This window comes from Lampetra planeri, chromosome 11 (genome assembly GCF_965212315.1).
Source record: "Lampetra planeri chromosome 11, kcLamPlan1.2.h2, whole genome shotgun sequence".
In the NCBI taxonomy this organism is placed as follows: Eukaryota; Metazoa; Chordata; class Hyperoartia; order Petromyzontiformes; family Petromyzontidae; genus Lampetra; species Lampetra planeri.
Genome location: NC_136117.1, coordinates 6207477 through 6235412, shown reverse-complemented (window position 1 = coordinate 6235412; position 27936 = coordinate 6207477). Strand labels below are relative to the sequence as shown.

At 45.3% G+C, this 27936-nt stretch overlaps 1 protein-coding gene across 4 annotated transcripts in view; it reads left to right on the top strand.

The window, feature by feature from the left end:
• Positions 1-27936, top strand: part of IMMP2L (inner mitochondrial membrane peptidase subunit 2) — a 303938-nt gene that overhangs the window by 211360 nt on the left and 64642 nt on the right. For all 4 annotated transcript variants that reach the window (XR_013585867.1, XM_078598685.1, XM_078598683.1 and 1 more), the window contains exons 4-5: positions 17051-17116; positions 20722-20824. Coding sequence is in view for 3 of the 4 variants with exons in the window: in XM_078598685.1 (XP_078454811.1) it covers positions 17051-17116; positions 20722-20824 (169 nt within the window). In the remaining variant the exon portion in view is untranslated. The remainder of the gene's footprint in view (positions 1-17050; positions 17117-20721; positions 20825-27936) is intronic.

Here is a 27936-nt window from a genome sequence, read left to right as displayed (position 1 = left end):
ACAATCGTTGTAAAAACGTCGTAAGCGGCGGTGTACAGGCGGCGACGGCGGTGCTGATTGCGTTTGCCCGCGAGGTAAGCGCACCTGTGGCCCTGCGAGCAAACCCTATTAAAGTCGCTCGCGGACGTTATTACAGGCGCGTACGGGACGACGGGGGGATAGGCTTCAACCTCATCACGAAGGCTAATGCGCAGTCATTAGTAGATTTAACTGCCACCCCCCCCCCAGCTCTGTCTGTTCTTCGCGAGTCCACGCCACACGCGCCACCCTATGAGAGGTGTAAACTAACAAAAAAAACACATAATACAGTTATTGTTGTTGGGTCAGATCGCGTAAATGTAAACGTGTCGTCAAACCCGCCACCACCCGACACGGCCAATTAGTAAGATTTGCCACGTAAACAGAACACGCCAATTCGTTACTCGGATAGCACGCCGGTGTGTTGGAGAGCAAATCCACAACATTTACAATCTGAATAAGACGTTTTGCCAGTTATTACAACTGATGATGCTAATTGTAATTGAAACGTCGTACTCGGATTGTAAATGTCGTGGATTTGCTCTCCAACACACGGGCGTGCTGCACTAGTACACTACACTATACACTACACTACTATACACTACACTACTACACACTACACTACTACTACACACTAGTGCTGTACTAGTGACAAATTGGCCACGTTCTGTTTACGTGACAACCTTTACTCGTTGGCTGTGTCGGGTGGTGGCGGGTTTAACGACACATTTATATTTACGAGATCTAACCCCACTCACCCCTCCAAAACCCCCCCCCCCCCCCCTATATTATGGAAGATATTGGTTGCGAAAGCCTACGTTTTAAACAAACACGATTGATGGAGAGGATGGGGAGCCGAGCGAGAGATAGAGAGAGGGGGCGGGGTGTTGGGCGGCTGTCCGGGGAGTGATGCTCACGCAGCGTCCGCAGATTGCCGACTGGCGTTCACGTGTGCTCTGACTAACTGCGGCGGTGCGATAAGGAGTTCCGAGGCCATCTGCGGCCGTCGATAAGTCATTCCCCCCCCCTCGAGGCCTCCTCCGGGTGCTCCTACAGCTGTTGCGACGCGATAACCAAAGCGTGTGCCCGGGCCCGGGGTGTGAAATAGCCGGAATTATCACCACGAATTCGGCTCCCCTCCCAAACACCTGGGCTTCAGCCCGCCCACCGGGATGTCACGGCGCGTGCTTTCATGCTAATGCCCCCCGCGCGTTTTTTTGCCGAGCCTGTTCAGATGTAAATGCGGACTTACAGGGTGGGTGGGTGGGTGAAAAAGTGAAGCTTAGCCTTTCTTAAATCGGATTTCACGAGCGCTCTCGCCTTCCCATGCCTCTTGCCGAACGTGAACGCACCGCTGAACGTAATCAAACCCCGCTTTCGCTCGAAGGTTTTTCGCTCGGGTATTTTGACCGACTTTTGCAGCTGCCATATTACGGGTTCCCTCACCTCTAATACACGCGTTATTACAACACGCAGCTATGTGTGCCCGGCGTGTTTCTCGCCTCTCTGCGTTATCCGGTGATGTAGCCGAGTGGCCGTATCCGTATGTCGCGCTCATATCTGTAGATTGTCCCGAGCGAGTGGTAAAAAATGCCGTTCCGATAGCGGAGAGCGGTGCTCTCCGTAGGACAGCCACTGTCATGATTCACCCCTCCTCCGTAAGTCAGTGAATCGTCACAATGCGGAGACGCAAAATTTAATGAAAAAATATACGTTTTCTGCATTTGTGATGTGCGTAGAGCTTACAGTTGCATGAATTTATATAATCGACGTAGATGCATGTAAATGCTCAAATTACGATGAATAATAAACGCACAATTCAATGCACGTTTCGCCAAAAAACGTGATAATTTAATGATTTGTTCCATTCCAATTCTTATTGTTGACTTCCCACAAAATGACACCCTCTGTTATTGACCCCGGAAGGATGCTGCGCTGGAATGGTCGAGCCACGGCTGTGATTGAACTTGTGAGTGTGAGTCAAGCGCCCTGTCGTAGTGCCACATGACACGCGTTTGCCCCGACTGCCATAGCACTTTTAATTCTGATTGACAACGAATGAATGGAAATATGGATCCATAATTGAATTAGTAAATCACAGGGAATTATTTAAAATGGTGCTTCACACCTCAAATATTGCTGGCATATGCCTGTTAACTGCATTTCAAGGTACATTAGTTCACGGCGCATTAACAGCAGTCGTGTAAATAGGTGTAGTGATGTTTATTATTCCGCATATATATTTGCCAAATCATCTAGCTGTTCATTAAACTAATGATGGAAGCATGCCGAACGAAACCTCGTGATGAGAAGCCACGTGTTTCGTCGACTGTCCTTTGTGCTCGTGTGCAATATTTAATCTCAACAGAAGGATGAACAGATGTGTACTTGTTTTTCCTACAACCTGGGAAGCAACGTTAGCCTTTGTGTTATCATATTGAATCTCAATGGAGCGAGAAAAAAAATCTCAATTCTTCTTCCACATTTGCTTCTCCACGCATGCCAATTATCCAACACTATAAGCTCGCGTTGATTGATCATGCATAGACCATTGTATTTGTGAGGCTCCCACCTACATGTCTGTGAGGTAGCATGCTTGTAGATGGCATACAGCACGTACTCTTAGTTTTTTCGGTAAGGTCACGTAGGTAAAGAATTGAAATTAAAATTAATAAAAAATAAAATAATAATAAATAATTATTTTACAGACGTGACTTTACCGAAAAAACTAAGAGTATGAATCCTTGCAGTCACGAAAGCTTCAAATCTAGAATTAATACAGCACGTAGTTTGCTTCCCTAAACCTACTGACTTGACAGTACAATCCCTTAGAATTAATGGATTTATTTCCACGGAGGCTGCCGTGGTCTAACATTTAGCACACATGACTCGCAAACCAGAGGTCACGGGTTCAATTATCCCCGGGCACGCCAGTTGATACAAGTGTGCAAGTTTCCTAAATACCCACCCCCACTCCACCTTTGTTCACCCAACAGTATAAATGGGGCGCCACAGCTAATCTGTTGGCCGCTTGCATGTGGTGACATATTCTAAGATGCCTGGCTTGCGTGGGAGATTGCGCCACAATTCCATCGAGAAGGAGGGCTGTCTTGAGCACCTACAGAGGCCTTTCTACCAGTAGTGGTCTGAGCCAGACATTTCATGGCTGCACCTTTACCTTTTCCATCTTTATTCCAGTTTCATTCCACAGTGGCGAGATGTTATCTCCCTCGCCTTGTATGCGTGGAGGTTGTGGTTTTTGATCCCGAAACTGACGCCTGTATATTTGGAATTTACACGTTACTCTCCCTGTGGTCATGTGCATTTTCTCTGGGTTCTCCGGTCTTTCCCTCCACGTTAGAAACGTGCATTTAGAGTGTTTGGCTACTATACATTTCCACCTGATGAGCCACTTTGTTGAGCTGTCATTTGTAGTTTGGTCGCTTCTGAAAACGAGCCATCTCGTTCAGTGGCTCTTACCTGGTTAAATAAAAATAGTGAATAGTCTTATCACATGCACAAATTGAATTGATTAAATAATGCCAAGGAGGACCCTCCCGAAAATAAAGTTGATACTTTCCGAGGTAAGAACTGAACAAAAATTATACATTATATTTTAAATGTGAAGAAAAGTTCAGTCAAGGTCACTGCAAAATTATTCATTTCATTGAAATTCATGAGGTGGCACTCATCTCATGGTAGTTATTACAGAGATTATTTTTCTTTCCCTCATTTGGAAACTTGTGATCAAGACGTTCATAGAAAACGATTTAGAAATATTTGGAGTGTTGGTAGGGGAAGTATCAGTAGGGTCAGAGTGTTGAGGTACTTGGTTAATTTCCCATGACAAAGCTAGACCAGCAACATTTCTACTGTGAAATTGAATTATCATCGCTATTCCAAGGAGGAATTGGAATTGAGAACACGGCACGGAAATTTGAGCTAATTTTAATTACTTCACCACTGTCATTAGCAAATGCTACCTCACATCCTGAAAAAAAAATAGAACAGTTATATTTATTTATTTATGAACATTTCGTGGTTGGTATCGAAGGTAGGCTTGCTAGATGACACAGGTTGCAGCACAAGACTACCAGCCTACTAGGCTGAAAGATAAGCAGTTGAAGGCATTGCAGCATATAGATCTGACCAATCTGTGGACAGCTTTTTCAAAATCTCCTTCTCAAGTGCATTGTTTTTCTCCAGTTACCCTGGTTTCTACCCACATGCAAAATGCAAAAAATGCAAAATTGGCAAAATGCCACATGCGTGACTTTACGAATTGGAAAGTTGCAAAATATGATTAAAACATGCTGTTGGGCTTTCCAAAAGGCCTGTATCTTGTTTTCGTCTGCATGTTTAGTTTATCTCTTCCTTCATGGTCAGCCTTTACATTCTCTGTTGTGATTTCTATTTGTGCTTTGATTACAATTTTTTTGTTTAGTAAACTTTTTGGACGTGACTTGTATTTATTTATACGGCGGTCACTGACACGCTTCAACTAGAAACATTTGAACAGCATTCCAGTGCCCAGCGCTCTTAGCTCGAGCATTGAATCCACACAGGCATCGCAACACGGGAAACACAACCCTTGATGGGTAAGAGGTTGTCTGCAGTGGGTTAGAGGCCATCAGATAGCCAACACTAGAAGGACAGCCTTCACACACAGAGATGCGAGGAGCGTGATTCCCTCCCTCGAATAGCACCGTTTGGATGATTCAGATCGGAGCAAGTGTGATCCCCCTGAGGAGGAACATCTAGGGAACATCAAGATGAGGCCTCGGAATCCGAGAAGGGGGACACAGGCAGAGGAACACCTCCACATGGCCCATGAGAGATATCTCTCACAAGAAATCAGTACATTGGGCCTCGAATCTGTAAGAGAGGATTTTAAGTCTCTTCCTGGAGAGTGTCCAAGCAGGCGAGGGCACAGAGACCCGGTGGCAGAGGAGACACCAGGTCCCTCGGAAACGTCCCCTTCAAAGAAAGAGTCATGAGAAGGAGGAGGAATTGTCTGAGGAGTAATCCTCGCAATCAAAGAAAATAGAAACTAAAGATGGTGGGGAGTGCTCAGAGAAGTCCAGTTTGGGTGAGGAAGAGCCCTTTGCCAGACACTTACTCATATGAGTTGTTTGAAATGTAATGTGCAGACTGGTGACAGATCTTGATATTGTGGCCCAGAACCTCAGTGCCGAGGGAGAGGCAGGGGTGGATAATATTCTTAGGTTTTTTCGGTAAAGTCACGTAGGTAAAACATCAAAATTAATAAAAATATTTTATTTTTATTAATATTTTATTTATTAATATTTTATTTTTTATTAATTTTGATGTTTTACCTACGTGACTTTACCGAAAAAACCTAAGAATATGAATCCTTGCAGTCACGAAAGCTTCAAATCTAGGGGTGGATAAGGTTAAGAAACGCCGGGTTTTGAATAAACCCCCAGTGTCCAAGGTAGCGGGAGTGTCGCTTGACCAACATATGTTCGACATGATCCACCATGAATGAGCTAAACTGGGAAAATAGTTTAAGATCCCTAAGAGGGTTACCTTTAGTTGATACAACTATGATACAGCGCATGATGTGAAGCAGTCGGTGACAGAAAATCCAGTGATCCTCCTGCCCGATATGCAATATAGGGCAGCAGAGAAGGAAAGTAAGAACGTGTTTAAGCAGCTTCCATGTCCATGTGGGCAGGCACTTATTTGGCTTACTGTGGTCAGATGACTTAGAAAACCCTGGCCAAATTTTAAGTGAAAGCCAAGAGCACGGCTTTGAGGAATGCTCATAAGGATATGCCCCTGTGATTGTCCTTTGCCAACGATGCAGGCTTGAACACTGTCAACTGGAGTATCAGAACAATGGAATCTTCGGGTATGACAAGACAACTGCAGTAAACTATTTTATTTACCAGGTAAAGGCCACTGAGCTCTTGGCTCTTTTTCAGAACCGACCTGGCCACAAATGATAGCTCAACTAAGTGGCTTATCGTGTGGAAATTTATAGCAGCCAAATAATCTAAACGCACGCTGATTTCAAAGTGTGGAGGGAAAAACCAGAGGACCTGGAGAAAAATCCACGTGACCACGGAGAGAACGTGCAGTGTCCAAATATACAGGCATCATGGTTGGGACCGAACCCACGATCTCCTGCATACAAGGCGAGGGAGATAACATCTCACCATCGCGGTGCCCCAATCTGCTGTGGCTGAAAAAACGTAGGGCCCAACAGTCCCTGAAGGATTTTGTGGCTCTTCTCCCCTTAGAGGGCAGACTGTTGTCCTGAAAATGCCGGCTGCCATGGAGCAGAACGATAAGGAAATGAAAGAATGTAGCGAGGCCTCCTTTCAACCACAGCCCTTTCGTCGTTTTTGGGGTGGTGGATACCCCGACTACAGTGGTGCCTAAATGGGTGAGAGCCCGGTGGGGTGAGGGCCCGGACGGGTGAGAGGCTGGACGGGTGAGAGGCTGGACGGGTGAGAGGCTGGACGGGTGAGAGGCTGGAAGGGTGAGAGGCTGGACGGGTGAGAGGCTGGTCGGGTGAGAGGCTGGTCGGGTGAGAGCCTGGTCAGGTGAGAGGCTGGAAGGGTGATAGGCTGGTCGGGTGAGAGGCTGGACGGGTGAGAGGCTGGACGGGTGAGAGGCTGGACGGGTGAGAAGCTGGTCAAGTGAGAGGCTGGTCGGGTGAGAGCCTGGTCAGGTGAGAGGCTGGACGGGTGAGAGACTGGACGGGTGATAGGCTGGTCGGGTGAGAGGCTGGACGGGTGAGAGGCTGGACGGGTGAGAGGCTGGTCGGGTGAGAGGCTGGATGGGTGAGAGGCTGGACGGGTGAGAGGCTGGACGGGTGAGAGGCTGGTCGAGTGAGAGGCTGGTCGGGTGAGAGGCTGGACGGGTGAGAGGCTGGATGGGTGAGAGGCTGGTCGGGTGAGAGGCTGGATGGGTGAGAGGCTGGATGGGTGAGAGGCTGGTCGAGTGAGAGGCTGGTCGGGTGAGAGGCTGGACGGGTGAGAGGCTGGTCGGGTGAGAGGCTGGACGAGTGAGAGGCTGGACGGGTGAGAGGCTGGACGGGTGAGAGGCTGGACAGGTGAGAGGCTGGTCGGGTGAGAGGCTGGACGGGTGAGAGGCTGGTCGGGTGTAAGGCTGGTCGGGTGAGAGGCTGGACGGGTGAGAGGCTGGACGGGTGAGAGGCTGGACAGGTGAGAGGCTGGACGGGTGAGAGGCTGGACGGGTGAGAGGCTGGTCAGGTGAGAGGCTGGATGGGTGAGAGGCTGGTCGAGTGAGAGGATGGTCGGGTGAGAGGCTGGACGGGTGAGAGGCTGGTCGGGTGAGAGGCTGGTCGGGTGAGAGGCTGGACGGTTGAGAGGCTGGACAGGTGAGAGGCTGGACGGGTGAGAGGCTGGACAGGTGAGAGGCTGGACGGGTGAGAGGCTGGACGGGTGAGAGGCTGGACGGGTGAACGGTTGGACGGGTGAGAGCCTGGTCGAGTGACAGGCTGGACGGGTGAACGGTTGGACGGGTGAGAGGCTGGACTGGTGAGAGGCTGGACGGGTGAGAGCCTGGTCAGGTGAGAGGCTGGATGGGTGAGAGGCTGGACGGGTGAGAGGCTGGACAGGTGAGAGGCCGGTCGAGTGAGAGGCCGGTCGAGTGAGAAGCTGGACGGGTGAGTGCCTTGAGCTGAGATGGTGGATGGTTCTTGGATGCTTCGTAAGTGCAGTCGGAGAGAGTTCCAGATGGCTGCTGGTGCAGCTATGAGACATGCTCCAGGAGGTTACATTGGGTATCATATACCTTGGTTATTATGTCAAAGTTATCAGAAAATCTGATGAGGTTACATACGTTCTCCTTTTATGTTTATGCCTCTATTTTTTGCAATTAAATCATCGGCTGCTTTTTGTGTTTAGCTCGTTGCTTTTGCCTGCACCTCGGATTAGCACGGTTGGCTACGTATGGTGCGAAAGAAGTTCAACATGATAATTGGTTTTTTACCCTTCTATCTGGCAACAAAACTGACACCTTTTTACAAGGAGTCATGTTTGCATAGACCGCAATACCTGCAGTCATAATACAAACAAAAGACATAACTCTGATAATGTGCACTGTCCTTGAAGTTGATTGGTCCACACCCGAGACAGCTTTCCTAGTCTCACATGGGTTGGACCAGATGACGCCAAAAGGCACACAACTCAAAGACAATGCACCATCAGAGTATGAGAGCTCGGGGCAAGCATCTACACTATGGGAACCTCAACATGCATAAAAAAATTTACATTTTGCTGTAAATAACCTTAAAGTGTATGTCTTTGCATCTTCGGTTTTGTATTTGTTACCTTTTACATGCTTTTTCAGCATTCTATCTTCAAAATGTTTTAAACATTTTCCATATACAATTTTTTATTCAGACCTTGGCGTGTGAGACAGATAATTGTATCTATTTCCACTGAATCAAATGCCTCTTTATTGTGTACAAAACTCTACTATGAAACGCAATACACCCATGTAGCATGTAACATATCTAAGTGGCATATGTACAGACAAATGTGCGAAAATAATAACGTTTTAAATTATTGTACATTGCCTGCTATGATAAATGGATCATAAACCTGCATTCTGACAAAGAACATACAACAATATCTGATAACTACACTAAAAGAGGGTTAGGGAGATGCATGCTTGGAATTGCACTGAGAGAGAGAGAGAAAGAGAATCGTGTGGATTATATAGCGAACATATTAGAGACTTCATATCGTCTTTGAAATTAAAATAAGTGTGCTTGTGCAGGACACATCGTGAGTGGGGATGATGGATGAGGCCGGAGATTCATTGGCAGCCAAAGGAGGGTACACGCTAAAGGTGATGACCACCCTGGAAATCGAAAGATGAAATCAACTTATGTGCAGGAGCAAAACGGATTGTGGGATGAGAAGACTGAGAGGGATGGCGTGGGGAAGCATTCATCTAGCGGTAGATAGGTCGTGGCTGCGGCGTATTTGGGGTTTTATTTTGCCCTAAATTTGTATGAAATTCTGTTACAATGTGAGCTAATCTGTCATGTTGCCATCCTCCGTTTTGTGTAAACCTGATAAGTGTATCGAATTAAATGAATTCGTATTACGGGCAACATTGGTTGGTTGGTTGGGCCTATTCCACCAACGCTTTTGGATAGCTCGGTGTGATGGGCGAGACTTTATTCATGGCTGTACCTTTCACCAGGATCATTTTGTGATTGTGCTGTGCATGACAGAGTTCGATATGACGGAGAACAGAGGCCAGAGAGTAAGAAGCCCAGAGTGCCCAGGAGAGGTACAGAGAACTAAAAAACGCCCTTGTTTCCCCATCACACGGGTCAGAGACCTGTTTTGAACCTGCGGAGACATCTCAATAAGTAGTGATACAGACCGCTGCAATGCCGTGCCTGTTCAGCAGTGACATCTGGTTTTGTTGACAAGTGGCGGAAGATTTTGCCCTCGCTGTGAAGGCCTTTGCCATCATACGTGTCATCGCGCTGAATGGCCAATTCTGGTGTTGGGGACAGCGTGATCACCAACCTTGGTTCAATGTTTGTATCTTCGTGACAGTTTGACCATGGGTGTGTGTGCCTTTCACCCGGTCATTATGAAACGAAAGGAAGGTGTTGCTGGATGGATGACCAGCCAAATCTTGCGGGTTTGAAACTACCGTGCTCAGGATATCTGCCACTCAGCCTTTTGGAACGGAGTTTAATGGGCAATTCCGCCCAGTGGGGTCTACATAATCAGACAAGCATCCATTGGGTTCTGAGTTAGTTGTGTAGATTCCACTTGTCTGTGGTGCTGATCAATTACTCCAAACGAGGCTACGCTTCGCAATGCTCAGTGGAACTAATTTTACCAACCTCTGCCGAGACAGTCGGTTCAAGGCAACTTGGTGCCAGGATTTTGGGTCCGCTTTAGCGACAGCGCCACCCAGTCACCCGGCAATGTCTGCGGGGAATTAATTATCAGAGTGCTGCATCTGCTACGTACGTTTTAATCTAATGATACGTAAATACACGTGTTCATGTTGATGCCCCCTCCTTCCAGATTGTATTAATATTAATGCACTGTCACTTGGTGGGATAAGGGGCTCTAGATTTAATTGACTCGTATTGGGAGGTGAGGTGAGAGTATGGTTATAGTGCATCGCTGCTGTAACTCTTCAGCATTAACCCTAATTACAACCTTCGTGTTGAACGTTAACAGTAATGGCCCCAGTATAGCCATTAAGAGGGCCGCTTTCTCTTGGCTCGCGTACTTACTTCACTTCTCTTGGTTATAAACTGCTCTTGCACCGGTCTGTACATTGATTATGCATTTTATTTACAGCCCTTAATTAGTCCACTGAATACCCATGCCGTGTCAGTCATGGGGGTTATTTAACCATACTTTTACCATGCCGGTGAGTGCGGGTTGGTGAATGGGCAACCCAAAGACTGGTTTGGATATCACACGTCACTGATGTTAACCATGGCTGGGAGTCGAACTCGGGTGAACGGGTTCGTAATGCGGTGCACGAACCCACGCTCCTCCCTCTTATTTATTGGACTGTGTTTAAAATTCATGCTTCAGAATATAGTCAAGGATACATTAGCAGCATGGCGAAATTATCCCACATTAATGATGCATTGGTTCAAGAAGCCGATATATTAATACAGCAGTGGAGAGCACTCATTTCGTCATTCAATTATTTCTTTTTGTGGAGGCCAATGTTGAGTTCAAACGGTGAACTCTAAACCCAGAGAAAAAGCACGGCAACACAGAAGCCCTGCAGCCACCTATTTGTATCTTATTAGGGATGGGACTTTAATGTGATGACAACGTCAATATTCAATAAATTATCGGACCACAATTCCAATATTTATGCGAGAGCGTGGTGCCGGAGGCAGTGGCATGCATCTAAGATACGATGCACCATTAATATCACTTCCCTTTTTGTGGCCGTTGTCCAGATATTTAATGTGGTCACTCGGAATGCCAACCTTTCCGACATTAAACCGAACCCTCGTAACCAAGTACACTTTCAATGCATGCCCCCATTAGCAATCGCATCACGTCGCACGGCGTAGTATCGTTGCGCCTGCTTTGGTCGTCGCCGTTGTATTATTTGTGTCGCCCGCTTCTGCCGATGGCAAATGCTTTCAGTCTCCATCTCGCGACCATCACTCAGCTGCCCTTGCCCATGGGGCTACTGCTTTGTCCTTGTTCGCCAATATCTAGTGGGGTTAGAATAGCCTCCCACAGCTCATTGCGCAGCGCTCATGAGCAGCAGGTGCATTAGCTTTAGCTCTTCTCAAGGCCTGCTGGTACATCGTGCAGGCAAGTGGGAATACCTGGATGATGCATGCGTACACGAAGCTGGGTAGGAAACACGTGCCTGAACTAAAACATCAACTGCGGCGGAAACGAACAAAGTGTTTAACAGAACAGGACATGTTAATCTGTTTGTGCTGAAATATTTTACATTAATACGCTGGGGAGTGCAATGTGCTTCTTGTAATCTTTGGAGTTCATTACCTCCATGCAGTCTCATGACAATGTTTGTACTCCTTGATTGTCTATCAGCCAAATTCATCACGCTGTCACGTAGCAATAGTCATTATTTTGGTTACAGTGACACCACATTTATCAATATTCATTCATTCTGTTTATGGATAGTGGTGTTTCATATCTGTAAATGATGAGAAAACCCATGACAGCATAAACATCAATGCAGGCTGGAAACGTGCATTCAACAACGTGCAAAGGTGTGCAGCACTGCATGCATAGCTGCTCCTAGCCTAATCTAGGCCACCAGCTCAAATACATGCCGTGAGCATAATACATATTCGGCACCAAAAAAGTATATACTTTGATAAAATATGAACGTAATGACGGCTGAAAAGATTTGACAGTTACGTTGAAAATATTAGCCAAGGCAGGGTGGTGGAAGTGAAGTTGCTAACCACACCTCACGGAACAAATTGCCAACGTTTTGGTAGCGTTTGATGGCCGAGTTTAAAGAAATGGAAAAGGGTGACAATAGCGCAGACTCTAGAATCGGCAGGTGAAGGACGTGAAAAAACAATCTCATTGCGGTGATACCCCATTCAATGAAGCTCATATGTTGGAATGGTTAAATAAAGGGCACAGAAATGTTAAATCAACGGGGATAATACCTAATTCAATAAAGGGCACGAAGAAGTAATACAACCGCCACGGGGTGGAATATGGTTAAACAAAGGGTATTTAGAAATTAATTATAATAATCTTAGTGGTTCCTCAGATCGTTAAGTAATATGAAGAATTAATCTAAATAGACCGACTCGCAGATGGTTGAAAAATGACGTGAAATGATGAAGCTCAATCGGTTCTCTCAGATTGTTTTATCTCAATGGGGCTCGCAAATGGTTAAATCGAGGACCTGAATAAATAGTGGATCTCGATGGTCACTGAGAGGGTTCAATACAATCCAATTAACATTTTGCAAACATGTGAGAGGAAATCAAAAACGGCTGCACATGCGGTGTAAAAAAAATGTTTACGCAAGTTTTAGACATTGACTGAAAAAAATATTCCGAAAATTGTAGACCTGTAGCATTCGGTGTTCACTAAGATAGGGTTTGGAAGTTAAACATGTTTAATCCGTTCTTCAACCCTTCCTTCCTGATGACCCACTAGGGATCACTATCGTTTGTGATATTGAGTGACTGAATGGCTCATTCCACTACTCATGTTCTTATGGGCTACAGCCAGAGCAGTTATACCTTGAAGGTTTTAAGGGGTTAATTTAACAAAAACATAACTCGTTATTTATTTTATTTTCATATGTTTGTCCATGTCCTAAATTTGTATTCAACAAAGTCTCAATGAACATTCCGATATTTAAATTGTGCTGTCTGCATACTGCCATGATGCAAGGAATGCCCAAAGTGAAATCTATCGCAGCCAGCAGTCCATCACCCTGCGTTAGAGAACACATTCTAGAAGGCGATATCACAGACCTACTTCTGAGATCCATTGAAATCGCCGCCTATCCACACGGGGGGAAGGGGGCGGGGGTGACACTTTCCTGCATACCCTGCTGTAGATAACACTGGTCAACACACTTTTTCTGGCATAAGGTATTCCAACGGTTTTAATGTAATGTTGGGGTGCTGATTCCAAATCTAGCATCAGTTTTTGTCTATCACATCAGGTTTTTGAGATATAAAATATTGCATTTTCAATAAAAACTGCAGAAGAAAAATGTTAAATGAATGTGGATATCTACATAAAATTATATTATAAACACAGAGTTAATTTCGGGTAAAATCAATGAAAATGGGGTATTCCGATAGCATAAAATGAGATGTGATAGAGCAAATCTGAGATCAGATTTGGAATCGGCACCCTGAAATTAGTCTAAAACAGCTGCAAAAGTCCAGGCCAGAAAAAAAATGTTTTTTTTTGTTGACCAGTGTAATACAGCATGGGGTTTGTGTGCGGTTGCGCCGTATATCTCTAATGCATTTTCAGGTTGCACCAGGTATTTGTAGGCACGATGTCCCCATGTTGATCTCCACTCGCTGGTCAAGAAAGGTTCTCCAGTGTGTATATAAAAATATATAAATGCTACCTCTTTGCATTCATTCTCAAACATGACATAGCATTTAACAAGTGGCATGCCATGTTTAAAAGCCATAAGGAGGTCAGGTTGCTTCGGGGTCAGCACAGTGAGGCTGCACTACTGGGATCCTGGGCTCCAACTCGGGTTTCAGTCACCCATTAAACCAAGTGCAGCAAGAATCGGGTGTCAGCCCAGTCAACAATGACTGTTGTAAAATTCCTGCTCTAAAAAGTAGGAGTTTTATGACTGCCATATGACACGTGTCTATAGCCCGGCCATCACTATGTTTTCTTGGTTGTACCGTATCTTGCTCAGCATGACGTCCAATGTGTTTCTCAGTGGCCCTTTTGTGCTTCAAGCCCAGTATATGTCTGCATATGAAACAAAACGGGAGAATCAATGTACTTAATCAATATAAGTATTGATATTTGGTCGCAATATTTAAATATTAATTATTCACAGATCAAGTTTTTTTTTCACTTTCATGTATCACATCTTCACAGCAAAATAAGGAAAGGCTAATTTCCTTGTGAGAAATATCATTGCATTGATGGCAGGTCTTTCTCAACGCTCAAAATTTCGCAATGTGTCATATATACGCACACACTATATTGTGGAGCAGTTATTAGGGCACCGAGGGCCTTCTTATAAAATGAAATAAAATAAGATACAGTGAAATAAAAAGCACACCATGAGTCTGAGGACCTGTTAAATAATGCATGGGATGATGCCTGACCCTTATGAAATAATAAAGTACTGCAGCGTTGGCGCAAACGCTTCGGAATTCATTTCCCGGGTCTGGCACGTGCCGTGACCTGTACAGAAGTGGCCATTAATAACTTTTAGTCTCAAAATTTGTGCCCATGGCATAACAATTTGTCCGCCTTAAGCTCAGCCACGTGACTTTAATTTGCGGATTGTAATAAAAAAAACTAAGGATTTAAAAAAGTACACCAAGTAACATCTGAAGCAATGTTATTACAAGAACCATTGCAGTAAATTATCTCACGTTATCGACAAAAGCCGCACGGAGTCCGAAGACTTATTGTTGTTGCGGAGAGTCCTTCCTGGGATGTTTGACTATTTTCTTATTACCTAACACATTTGTATGTAGGAGGTAATGAAAGTACTTGGGGGTAAGCCATGAGAACGGTTACCTACTTGCTCTACTGCTACGTACTTGCCACGTTGTATGCTCTACAGGTGGGTGTCGAACACAACATAATATATGCGCAATCCAGCAGTCTCTGCCACCCAAGCATTGGCGTACAGGTGTGTGTGTGTGCCAGCAATTCGCGTTGTATTACTGCAGCAGATGGAGGTATTTCAGAAAAAAATTACTTACATTTGCAAGCAATAACGAACAGATGCGCAGGATTTGAATCTATGGGTTTGGCTTATACAATTTATGACATCTATAACTAGAGCTCGCAGGAGATCACACTTGGTGAGATGTTGCCGCATGGCCATGTAGCAGTGATGGATGTAAAGATTTGGCTGTTGATGTGAACGTGTGTGGAGCGGGCAAACCCTTGTGAGCTGGAGGTGGGGGGTTATTGCAAATTAATTTTGTCTTCAGCACGAATTTATGTGCTGGTATCTGTGTGGATATGTGTGTGCATGTCGACTCGGCCTCAAATGAGTTACTGGTGCGGTGTGGAAACATCGCTCATGGCGAGACAAAGGGCGTGGTGCTGGTCATCCACCCTCTTCTGCACCATTCCTGCCTTCATAGGTGCTCGCTAACAGCACTTGCCCCAACAGTCTTCAAGGCTATACGGGGGATCTTTGTTTTTTTGTATGTGTAGGCAGCTGTATTTTGTGCTGGCCAGACAGCACCCACTCGTCTACTGTGCTCCCCTTAATACTAGGTGCTTTCTCGCAGCATTTGCCTATGTGGATATGCTGGCCCGTTGCGTGGCCAGAGCAGCGGTGCAGTGGTTGTCGCATTGTGCCACGATCTGGGGCTTAATTCAATGCTGTAGACATCGGTGACACGTGGTAACTGAACCTATCCTCTGCCTAACCCTAGGTCTAATCAGCCTCAAGTGAGGACCTGCTGCAGTGTGTTCACCATTGGTGGTGTTAGACACAAGCAAACGTAGATGGCCCCATAGGGGTTTTATGACATTTTTTAGTAATATTAGCAGTTCGTTGTCCTTCCCCCCACATCTCCAATTAGCACGGTTGGCTACGTACGGTGCGAAAGAAGTTCAACATACATCAAAACCCACAAATATAGACGCACATAATGCATGCATATGGGTGGCAACTGTACGTCTGTGGATGTGCATTGATATGTGTTCAAGTGTGTGTACACATTTGTGTGTGTACACATTTGTGTGTGTATCCGTACGAAGTTAAACACAGTTAACGTCTCTGTCAATTGCGATGCATTTGTAGACATTAAACCATCTGAAGTTGTATCTACTTAAAAAGCACGCGGGACGGTGCTTATTTCTGTTCACGAGCCTGGAAGCCATTGCTGCAAATTTCACATTGCCGTGGCAGTGGCTGCTGCAGCCGTGGGACGACCGCTGTTGACTCCCCGCAAAGTGGCAGTCACACGCTGCGCGTCAAGAGCATTCATTGGCGATGTGAAGCCATTGAAACGCTCGCCAGCCGTGTGCGGCCGATGCCTCAAGTTTTCTTTCCGCCTCAACAAGTGTGGACCCATGGAGCAAAACGGTGCCTGCTGTGCGCGTTGTGTGCGGGCGGCCCGTTGAGCTCTCGGCCCCCGCAACTCCGCGGTGACGAGGCGTTTGCTGAGCGACGGCGTTTGGACCGGCGGCGCGGGAGGCCTGCGCCCCCCCCCCCCCCCCTTTGTCTCTCCCAGGCACAGCGCCGGTGCCTTCTCGGGAGTTCTGGATGAAATATAGTGCCCGCCTGGCTGCTATGCGCAGCCAGGCTTTTGCACCGCCAGTCTCTTTCTGACAGCGTGGCACTGCCTCCCTCTCTCGCCACTGCCTCGCTGTCACCTCCTCACCTCCCTTTTTCACGCTTTGCACAGACACGGGCGAAAACACCCCACAATATTGCCCGGTTGTGCGTGTGCTATTTTCTAACTCCTTTGTGCGTTGTTGTCTTTGTTCTTGCTCTTGCTTTTTTGGTCATGTATATATCGGTAATATTCCTACCCTGGCTGCTTTTTCTGAAGAAGGACCATTGCCTGAAATGCTCGCCGCCTATGGTTTATCATTCTATTATGAGGCAGTGTTAATGGTGGCAAATAGTGGCCTGTTGCCTTTAGGATATTAATTATAGCATATTTGAGAAGCCTTGCTTGCTAATGGGCCTATATTGTGTGCGTATATATGGTTATGCGTACGTGCGTGTGGGATGTCCGTGTCTTTATGCACGTGTGTTTTACTTCTCCCTACCCCTCCTCCCTACCCCTCCTCCCTTTCTCCCTTGTCTCTTTGGAAAATTACAGATCGCCCAGGGATCCGGGACAGAAAATGATCAAGCGTGTTATTGCCCTGGAAGGAGACATTATCAGGTAATTCAGCATCTCACCGAACAGCCTGCTCTCACATCCGCTGGCCGCAGGGGCAAGGGCTAATAGGAAACAGACGGATACATTCGGTGACTGATAGACAGGCAACTGGAAGACGCGTAAATGGACAAGGCAATTGAACGGACGTGGAGATGAGCACGCGGACGTACAAACAGACGGGCGATCATAGCGGTCGACTGGCGATACAAATGGATGTTCGGACATGTTGGTGATATATGGACAGTTGGGCAAACGGATACATTGATAGATGGACACGGGATTGGACGTGTGAACGAGATTGATACATTTCTGCTCAAATCCACATACCCACAGATGGTTGGTGCATGTCTGGGTTGTGTATGGGAAACAATTGGAGGAAAATGTCACAGGTTTTGTGCATCTTGACAAAATATTAAATAAAGCATTTTAACAACACCTCTTCCATCAAAGCCATTGGCATAACAGAGTAATCACAAAAACATTTACACTAACCTTTAAGGAGAGGTTACTGGTATTTTGTATGTATAGTGGTGTGGCACATTTGTTCCCAAGCTGATTGAGTGGTGATTGAGTGGTGATTACTGATTGCCATCACTTTTGAACGCATAAAATAATTCCCTTCCCCCTTCCCTGATGCATACAAATTCAGTAAATCATGTTTTTCATGGGCATTTCATTTTCATAAAGCGTTAAGCCATGCCTTTTAAAAAGAAAATAATTAGCATTTAAATTAATTACACCTGATCGCTTTTAACCATTTCACCCACAATGCACTGCACACCGCGGTGCAAACAACCCGCGTGCGGGTTAATCTTGAGTTGCTCTCGGCCGCGCCGTGATTGGCATCCCGTGCGATGTGCCCCGCACGCCACGCAGGGCGACACATCTCGCTTTGCTTGCCGGGTGTGCGGGCTGAGCCAACCCCCATATAATCTGCCCATTTATCACCGTCCACGTCCGGCGCATTAACGCAAAGCGACGCGGGCCCTTAATTTGCCCCTAATGGGTGTTTGGTACGTGCTGGGGGTGGGATGGAGTGGGTGGTGGGAGAGGGAGGCAAATTAGGGGGTGGATGATGATGATGGTGGTGGTGGTGGTGGCGGCGGTTGTGCTGCTGGAAGATGGCAAGGGCAGTTGGACGGATGGGGGTGGTGGGTTGAGAAAATGGTACAGCCAAGATCCTGCAGTGTAATGGCACGGGTAGGATATCTCTGTCAAAGTCAAAGCATCTTTAGGCAAATACTGGTGTGTGTGTGTGCGCGCGCGCATATATGTTTATGTTATTCTTTCCACTGTACGTAGCCAACCGTGCTAATCGGAGGTGAATGCACGCTATGAATGCACATTTTTCTGGAAAGGCATTTATTATGGAAATTGTATATAAACACACCTGCTATGAACACAGGTCTGCTATAAGTATCACGTGCTTACATACTATGGTAGGGGGATGGGAAAGAACAGCTTTTGATACAAGCACACCCAACGGGTGTGTTTAAATCTAGCTGCTACTCTACATCAAAAACTGGGATTGCTTCTCTCCTCATATGAAAGTCGGTGAAAAAAAAATCAATACATTCGTCAATAATACAGCCTTAAAAAGAAAAATATAAAAGAGCTGACATTTCAGGCAATGCCCCTTCTTCGTGGCACATAAATGATCAAAGTTGGGTAGTTCTCGTATGAATTAGCTTCCCTGATCCAGTGGTGGAAATTACATTTGCTATCGCAGGAGCCAGTGTCCCCGTAGGACGTCTTTGTAAGTGGTTGCAATTCTAGACTGTGCGCGTAAGACCAGCTGATGCACAACCGGGACCCAGAAATTTGAACAAACAGCGGTGTTGATGGCTTTCGCGTCGGGAGTCTTAACTGTGCGTTATTGTCCCTGAGTCGTAATGTAAAGACATTTTTCAGCAGGGTGCTTTTGGTGAATTTTGACCGTTCTTTCACATCAGGAGCCTTGTCGGCGAGGTTTCAAAAAAATCATTATTATTATTATTGGCTTTTTGAAAGATAAACGTTTTCCCGGAAAAAAACACAATACGGAAACGCGGAGAATGATTGTCACCAAACAAACGTGGGCAAGCCCCTGCGTTATTTAAAACTCACGATTGCTTGACAGCACGGTAGGCTACGTACTGTGCGAGAGAAGTTCAACACATGCAAATACACATACGACAGTACCCGGCAAAAACCACTGTGAATAACGCCATGCTGTGCAGAGACCTTCATCCAGCAGCGGATTGATAAAGGGCTTGTGAATTAATAGTACACGCAAAAACACGTTTGCTTTATTCACCGTAGATCCCGTGAACAAACTGTGTTGTTAGTGAGCACCTATTAAGGCCACCATGATACACGGTAGGAGGGGGGTGTTGTTATTGGCAGCATGCCTGGCTGCTTTCATTTTCCTGGGTGCTGAAGTTTACATTTAAGGCTGAGTTGACCTAGAGGAAGCTCAGGACAGGTGAAGATACCATCATTTGCAACTGATGTAAGTGCTGGGAATCAAACTCAGGCCTCGCCTGACTCATGAATTACTGCTGCGTCGCTGAGAACTCCCACCATCGCCTCACTCAAGGGTCCTTGAGAGCCCCAAACTCACACTTGAACTGGTTATCTGTGTGTTATTTACGCACTCTGTTTGCCCATTGTTCATTTAACCTGCCGTGAACAGCACATTGTCTGCACATTCCTGAGACTCTCCTTGCCTTGACTGCGACTGTGCACTTGCTCGTGTCGGGCGGCGGTGTAAATCGATGTGGACTCGTGTGTTGTGAGCGCACGTCTGGTGAGTGTGCGTGTTCATTCTGAGGGATGATGGTGCGTTGGCAAGCAAAGCCGCATCGCTGTTTTGATGAAACAGTTTTCATTTCGGGATGTGGGATGCAATACTTACGGCAACCTGAGCTTAATGTCCCCGAAGTTGACTCGATCTGCATGGTACCATCATTATTCTCACCCGAGACCCAATGGTGATTGTATTTGTTTCATAATCAGTTTATTTTTGGTTAGATAATGTGAGTAAAATGTGAATAGTTTAACTGTAATCGTCCACCACCCGACAGAGCCACATGAACAAATATGCCGATTGATTGGATTTTTCAGCAAACCAGAAATCTGAAAAGTAAGAAAAATGTGGACAATTTTGCACAGTGTTTCGCTGGGGATTACATCCAGGACCATTGGTTGTTAACAAAAGCTCAGCTCATGATCTAACTCAAAAGAAACACAGTTACCAATCATAATATTGGCCGTGAAAGCTTACGTATAAAAGTGGTCATATTTGTTTTTGGTGCTGTATGCACCCTTACCTCCCAGTGTGTTGTAACGACCTATGCCCACGATGTCAGTATGTTATATTATTAAATATTTGCAATAGTTGTATTCATCAATGTCTTTTTATATGGTTGTAAAGCCACCAATTGTATCCCAGTTCGAGCAATGAGCGTGTGAAACAACGGAAAAGCTCTGTCCATTCTATTTCATTCTGAAGCCTCCTACACAGCCGAGTCTCGTACTCTCAATGGGCAATGTCTTCTGTAAAATCCCCCGCCGCAGGGCTCGGCTTGACTGATTGATTGTGCCCTCTTCGCTGCCCTCCCCTGCAGAACCCTGAGCTACAGGAACAGGTACGTGCGCGTGCCCGAGGGCCACTGCTGGGTGGAGGGTGACCATCATGGCCAAAGTTTGGACAGCAATTCCTTTGGGCCGGTGAGTCCAGAATGACGAGTGCTGCCGACACCGCTCTCGCGATTGTTAGCTCCATCGGTAGCCGTGCAAACAAACACGGCCACTACCCCTCGGCAGCTGCACAAACTAACACCGCAACTACCTTCGGCACAAACACAAAGTATCACAGCCACTACCTTCAGCACCAACACATACTTCCATCACCACCACCATTAACGTACAAAACCATAATCGGCACGAATGCACACCACAACCACCACAACATCACCACCGTTGCATTCAGGACAACCATATGCCACCACCATCCCCACCAACACACAGCAGCATTATTAGCACCACTACACCACACACCACTAACAGCATCACCAGAAACACACCAGCATAATTTGTGTGGAGCACTGTGATGGCGAGATGTTATCTCCGTTGCCTGGTGCGCAGGAGGTCGTGGGTTCAATCTTGTCCTTGACGATGCTTGTATATTTGAAGCTTGTGTGTTTTCTCTCTTCCCGTGGTCATGTGGATTTTGCTCCGGTTCCTCCATGAATGGGAATGCATAAATATTTGCGTTCCAGACGGCCGCAGTAGCGTTTGGCTAATTTGGCTACGACTACAAATTTCCAAATTTTATGACATAAGTCACTTGAATGAGTGATCATGTGTGGCCAGTTCGCCTTTGAAAAAGAGCTAATAGTTAAGTAGGCTTTAGCCGGTAACTAAAACATTATTTAGTGTGAGAATAATACCATAATGAAGTGAAACATCCCCCTCAATGGATAGAATATCACGGCTGGGTTTTTTTTTGTATTGGCTCCTTTAAAGTTGGTATCGTTGAACACGGAGGGGTGGTGTTGCTAGCAAATATTTATGCATTCCCATTCGTCTCTGCCTCCAGTTGCTCTAATCAAGCTGCGTTCACCCACTGTCGGAAAGGCTCAGCCTTTGTTCACGTTCCTTTTGCCCATGGTTTTGTTCCTGGCCCGGAATCTTAGGGTGGGCCACCTGGCCCAGTTTTTACGTGCGCTAACCACTGCAACATCACCACATTCGCCACCATTAGCCACTGCCTAAACATTTTTGAGGATTCGTGTGAAATTGTGTAAATGTGCCAGCCAAAAAGTGTTGTAAAGTGGCTTGCACTTATGGAATTATTTCGTCCAAGCATACTTACCTTGCTGATTTCGTCAAGGAGCTTAAACCATCACGCAAACTCAGGTCATCCTCGCAGTGGCTTTTGGCTAACCATCGAACAATGACGGTGACCGCATCGCGTACTCTCAGATGCGCTTCTGCGGCCGTCTGGAACGCTCTTCCTTCCAATATTAGGATGCCACTGGAACTATGAACTTTTTAATACAAATTGAAAACTAATTTCTTCAGAACTGCTTTTTATGTTTAGTTTGTTGGCCTTCCCCCATACCTCCGATTAGCACGGTTGGCTACGTACGGTACAAAAGAAGTTCAACATACATACATTTGTCTGGAATTTGCACGCATTTAGTCTCCTATGCGACTGCTCAGTGATTGCACAACAATGCTGACCACAGCCCTCCTGTTGTGTTCCCACAAGAAGGGGAGTGCCTTGAAAATTGTGCTTTTCAGTGAGACCATGGGAGGGCATATAAATAGAGGAAAAGAGAGTTTTAGAAATAACAATAACAATAAAAACTCCGCTGGAAAATAAGATAGAGGTAAAAGTTTGCGGGCCTCGGCGCTATAAATGCAGAGCGTGGCATGACCCTGACCCTGCCACCCGTGATTAAATGGAACCGACAGATGTCCACTGCCACCGTGATGGAATCATTCGTTGCAGCAGAGAATGCGGGCGACCACGCCAATCCCATAGCAGCACCACGACATGCTTCTACCCACAACATCCCCCCCCCCCCTCAAGCTACACTGCCTCAGGTATCCAAAACTTTCCCAAAAAATTCTGCAATTTTTTTTCTTGCCGTGTATGCGCGCGTGCTCACGCGTGCTCACGTGTGTGTGTGTGTGCACGCGCGCGAGAAGATCAATGTCAAATTTGGTCTTATTTACTCGCAGCATCAGCAATTCCTCAACTGCCTGAGATGCGATTTGTTCCCAAGCGGAACATCAGCAACTGTGTGGCCCGGCGGTCCCAAGTCAAATTCTCTCGGTCGTGCCTTCTCTGTAAGGGTTGTCTCGCGAGCGTGAGTGAGCGAGTGCGCACCAATACTGGTAGCCTGCAAGTTCAACTGAAGGTGAGTCAAGCAGGCAGGGCATTTCGCAGAAATGGTTTTGGGTCTGGCGATTTGTGTCTTATTTTTTTATACCAGAGATTGTTTTTGTTTATTTGTGCTGACATTTTTTCAGTGAATGTGTTGGCGATGCTGACAAAGTGGGTGATAAGTGATTGTAAGAGCTATTTGTCTGCCTGCGTATGACACGGCTGTGTGCTCGCAAGTGTATCTATGTGTGCATGCATACGTGCATTCGTGCGTTGTAGGGATTTGTGACATCGTGGTTCGCACACTCTTGTTTACGATGCCAGCAACCCCAGCTCGATATCACGCCACAATGATGCCGGACACCATTTGCAGTTATTTTTCTCAACCAGTCCTGGGCCTCTCCTCAGCGGATGTTGCTTTAAATGAGCACCTCGTACAGTGGTGTGAACTTCAGCGCTGGGGAGAAACACAGTGGCCTCGCCACTCTGTTGTATGCTGTGCCGAACGTATTTGGTGCTCGATAATGGAATTTGCCCTCGCGGTCCATAAGGCTATTTTGGAGGTTGTATCTTTGTGTGTACGTACATGTGTGTCAGGAGCAATGTCAAAGTGGTTCACACATTCCATTACATTCCTGGTGACCTGGGTTCATTCCCAGGATATGCCACACAATATTAGTGGTCGTTGGAATCTGAACCTGTTTTAGTTTTTCCTTAAATTATAACTAAATGTGCTGTGTGAGCATGAGCACTTGAGAGACGAAGGAGGGTGTGCATGATGCTGACCACTCTACCCCTGTGAAGGCTACACCAACCTTCGTGGTTGCTTGCTTACAGCACTTACCCAGTAGTCTCTGCGGGCTAAATGAGGGGTAATTTTCTCGTGCACATGTCTGTGATGGGCAGTGGGTATGTATTATGACGAAGATCTTTTCATTTTAAAAACTTGCACCATACCGAAGTTAGGTTTACAATGATGTCCCATCTGTGCGTAATGACCGTATGACAGAACAAGTGTCTTGGAATGACCTGTTACAAAGTGAAATATAATGCGTTTAGAATTGTTTTTTTTTATTTATGTCCCTTTCTCAAAACATTTTCACCACCCAAGTATGCATGGAATCAATTACATTTAACCAAGCGCCTCTATATAAATATTCCACAAATGTATATGGAGTACCTTTTTTCAAGGGAGCTCTGTCGTACTGAACACCATTCACATGCAAGTGCTCCATTAAGTTGCTTAATGGCTGTCTGAACAAATGTTCAGATTTTTTAAATGGAATATCTCTCTGCGTTTTCCTTTGAGCAGCATTGCTTTTATTCACAATGAAGCCTGATATATATGTATGTAGTTTAACACGTAGGCTTTCGCGACCAATATCATCCATAATAGAGGTTGTTTTGGGTTAGATCGCGTAAATATATAAGTGTGTCGTTAAAAACCGCCACCACCCGACACAGCCCAATAGTGAGGGTTGTCACATAATCAGAACATGCCAATTCGTCACTAGTACAGTACTAGTGTGTAGTGTAGTATATAGTGTAGTGTATAGTAGTGTAGTGTATAATGTAGTGTATAGTGTAGTGTACTCGTACAGCACACCGGTGTGTTGGAGAGCCAAGCCACGACATTTACAATCTGAGTACGACGTTTCGCCAATAATTACAACCAGCTTCATCAGGCGACAGCCAGATTTGTGGAGAAGTCCACCTGTTTCGTTCCTTATATAGAGGCGCAGATGTGGTGACCACACTTTTGCGCTCTTGTGGAAAGTGGAGGGGGGGGTGATTACTGAGGCAACGTTCATTATGCATGTGCATTATGCGAGCTCTTTGATCTTGTCCTTCTTGTCTAGTGTGTGTATTAAAGTAACCGTACCAACGGTAATCCCCATTGGAATATGCTGACCTTTATAGGCATGCATTTAAACAATGTATTATTTGATGATTTGCTTCCATGCAGCACTAAGGCGGTAGCTATCCGAACAGTTAAAATTATTGTATTTACTTCAATTTCGATAGATTATCTAATTAGTCTTTCTAAATTTGAAGCTTTCGTGACTACATTTCGGAGGCAACACAAGCTTCCGTCTTCAGGTGGAACCGTCACAGCATGATAGCTGTATCAATTAATTTTTTTTTACCTACGTGACTTTACCGAAAAAACCTAAGAATACTAATTAGTCTTGGCCAGTAGTAGCTAGTTTTGCACAGAACTCCAACGTTATCGAAATAAATTGAGTGCCCTTGTTGGCACGCGTGTTCTGCTACTGCTGACAGTTGCATTTGGGAGAATTTAATATGTCTCTGATGTTCTTTTAGTCTCGTACTGATCATTCGTCCTGTTTGCCCAACATAACATTTAACGCACGTGCAGTTAATCCTGTACACACCCTCTGTTGATAGCTTCGGTAATACATCTTTGTACCAGATATTAATTTCTGTATTTTATGTACTGTGCCAAATCTGACTGGGATGTTTTGTTTTTCCAAACATCTGGCTAGTTTATCAGTTACTCCCACAATGTACGGCATTTTGATTGTTTTAAATACTTGGGCAGTTTCAATGCTCGTGTTATTTGATTTGGTTTTGGCATTCCATGCCCTGTTGATTTGTGCATCATTGTAAACGTTCATTTGCAGCGCTTCTTTAACATGTTGAATTCCACTTGTCAGACTGTCACCATCTGAAGGCAGAGTCACACCATCACCCCGCACATCGAGCTAAGAAAGTGTCAGATGGTGACAGTCTGAGAAATGAAATTCAACATGTTAAAGAAGCACTGCTGAGGTCTTATCTTATTTTATATTATATCATATCTATAGAGCGCCTGAGCTCAAGACGCTTTACATAGTTTGAAAGCAGTTCAGAAATATATAGATTCAGACGGCATGGGGTGTGCAAGGGCCGGGGAATGAGCGACCGTAACAGAGGGCACGTAGGGGTTATGAAAGGGCAGGAAGGGATGGGATGGAGTGGAGGGCGTGAACCCTGCCAATGACAGGCTGAGTTTTTTTTATTCTTTTACCAAACCTTAGTGATGCAGAATTATCCATTATCTAATGACATGTGCATATACATGACAACATGGGGCGGCGAGTGGTGGCACAGGCTTTAGCGAACAGCGCTATGAGCCCAGTGATCTGAGTTAGATTCTCGGTTAGGGCTAACTTCAATGCTGCCTCCGTTCCGCCGTGCTCTCGTGACATTTGAATAAAATAGTGTGAGAATCAATTATTTATATATGCAAATGACACAGATGTAATGGTTAGGCTAGGTGATCGATAATAAAACATAAAAGATATACTCAGAAAAATAGAGTAGATTCTTGAAACAATTGTGAGATCGTAAAGTGACGATTCTTTGTATCGCAAGAAGGGTGAATTGTGTTTCATACTGAACACACACGTGAACACGTGGAAATCTGAGCACCCACACGTGTGTAGTAGACTTGAAAGATTGCACGTGGAACTAGATTGTGCGGTCAATTCAATCGGCCTGTCTCACCCAAGGGAGTGATTTTCTGTATATGGCAATTATACAATTGTACATTTTAGCCATCAGAAAAGAAATGTGGACGTGTATGTACGTTGAACTTTTTTCGCCCCATAGGTAGCCAACGGTGCTAATCGGAGGTGCGGGGTGAAAGACAACACACTGAACACAAAAATCAGTTGAGAACATTGAAGAATTTACACCATTGGAACCTCATTTGCCAGTAACAAAATATGATAATTGTTTTTTTACCCTTTTATCTGGCAACAAAACTGACACCAGTGCATACATTATCAGAGTTATGTTTTTTATTTGCATTCCGACTGCAGGTATTGTGGTCAATGCAAACATGACTCCTTGTAAAAAAGGTGTCCGTTTTGTTGCCAGATAAAGGGTAAAAAACCAATTATCTTATTTTGCTACTGACAAATGAGATTCCCATGGTGTTAATGCTTACCCCGAGCTCTCATACTCTGATGGTTCATTGTCCTTGAGTTGTGCGCCTTTTGGCGTCATCTGGTCCAACACCATGTGAGACTAGGCTCTAAAGAAAGCTATCTCGGGTGTGGACCAATCAACTTCAAGGACAGTGCATACATTATCAGAGTTATGTTTTTTGTTTGCATTCCGACTGCAGGTATTGTGGTCAATGCAAACATGACTCCTTGTAAAAAAGGTGTCAGTTTTGTTGCCAGATTAAAGGGTAAAAAAGCAATTATCAACATTGAAGGACTTCACTTGAGAGCTCCAACACCCAGTTTAAATGTCGAGTTTGAATTCAGGATCTCGATGGTGCCAACTCAAGTGCCCTGGCATGGCCATGATGATGTCCCTGAGCCACTCACCCTACCTTTGTGAGTGAAAATGTGTTGTTTTCGCGACGTTTCATATGCTTACCCCTTTCTTGCTCATCACCCGTAGCATGTTTGTTTACTTTTTAATTTGCTCGTTAACTTTGCCCGCCTGCTTATTAATATAACTTGCATTGGAGAGTAGCGCTCAGATGTGGCTTTGTCGTCAACTGGAAGTTGGAGGAAATTTGTACGAAGTGAACACATGCAGCGTGCTTTGTAATAGTCTGGCAATCAAAACAGAACAAACGTGGAAGGAAATTAGGGAGAGGAAAAAAAACAAGCGGAGCCCTAATATTTCCAACTGTGCACCATTTGCACGTAATTACTGTAACAAGGACGGTAATTTCATTGCCTAAAAAAAGGCTATTGTCTTTGTTTTTTTTGTAGTGTGTGTTTTGTGATGGTCAATTAAGACTCATGTTAAGTATATACAAAATAAAAATCAACATTGCATTAACGCAATTATCATTAACACTATTTGTTTTGCATACTAATGACCTATAATTTAAGTGTGAGATTAGATGGTTGTAAGTGCACCGTGTGCCTATGTAGCTGTAACAAAAAAAAATTCGGCTATCGCGAGGTCTCTGGTC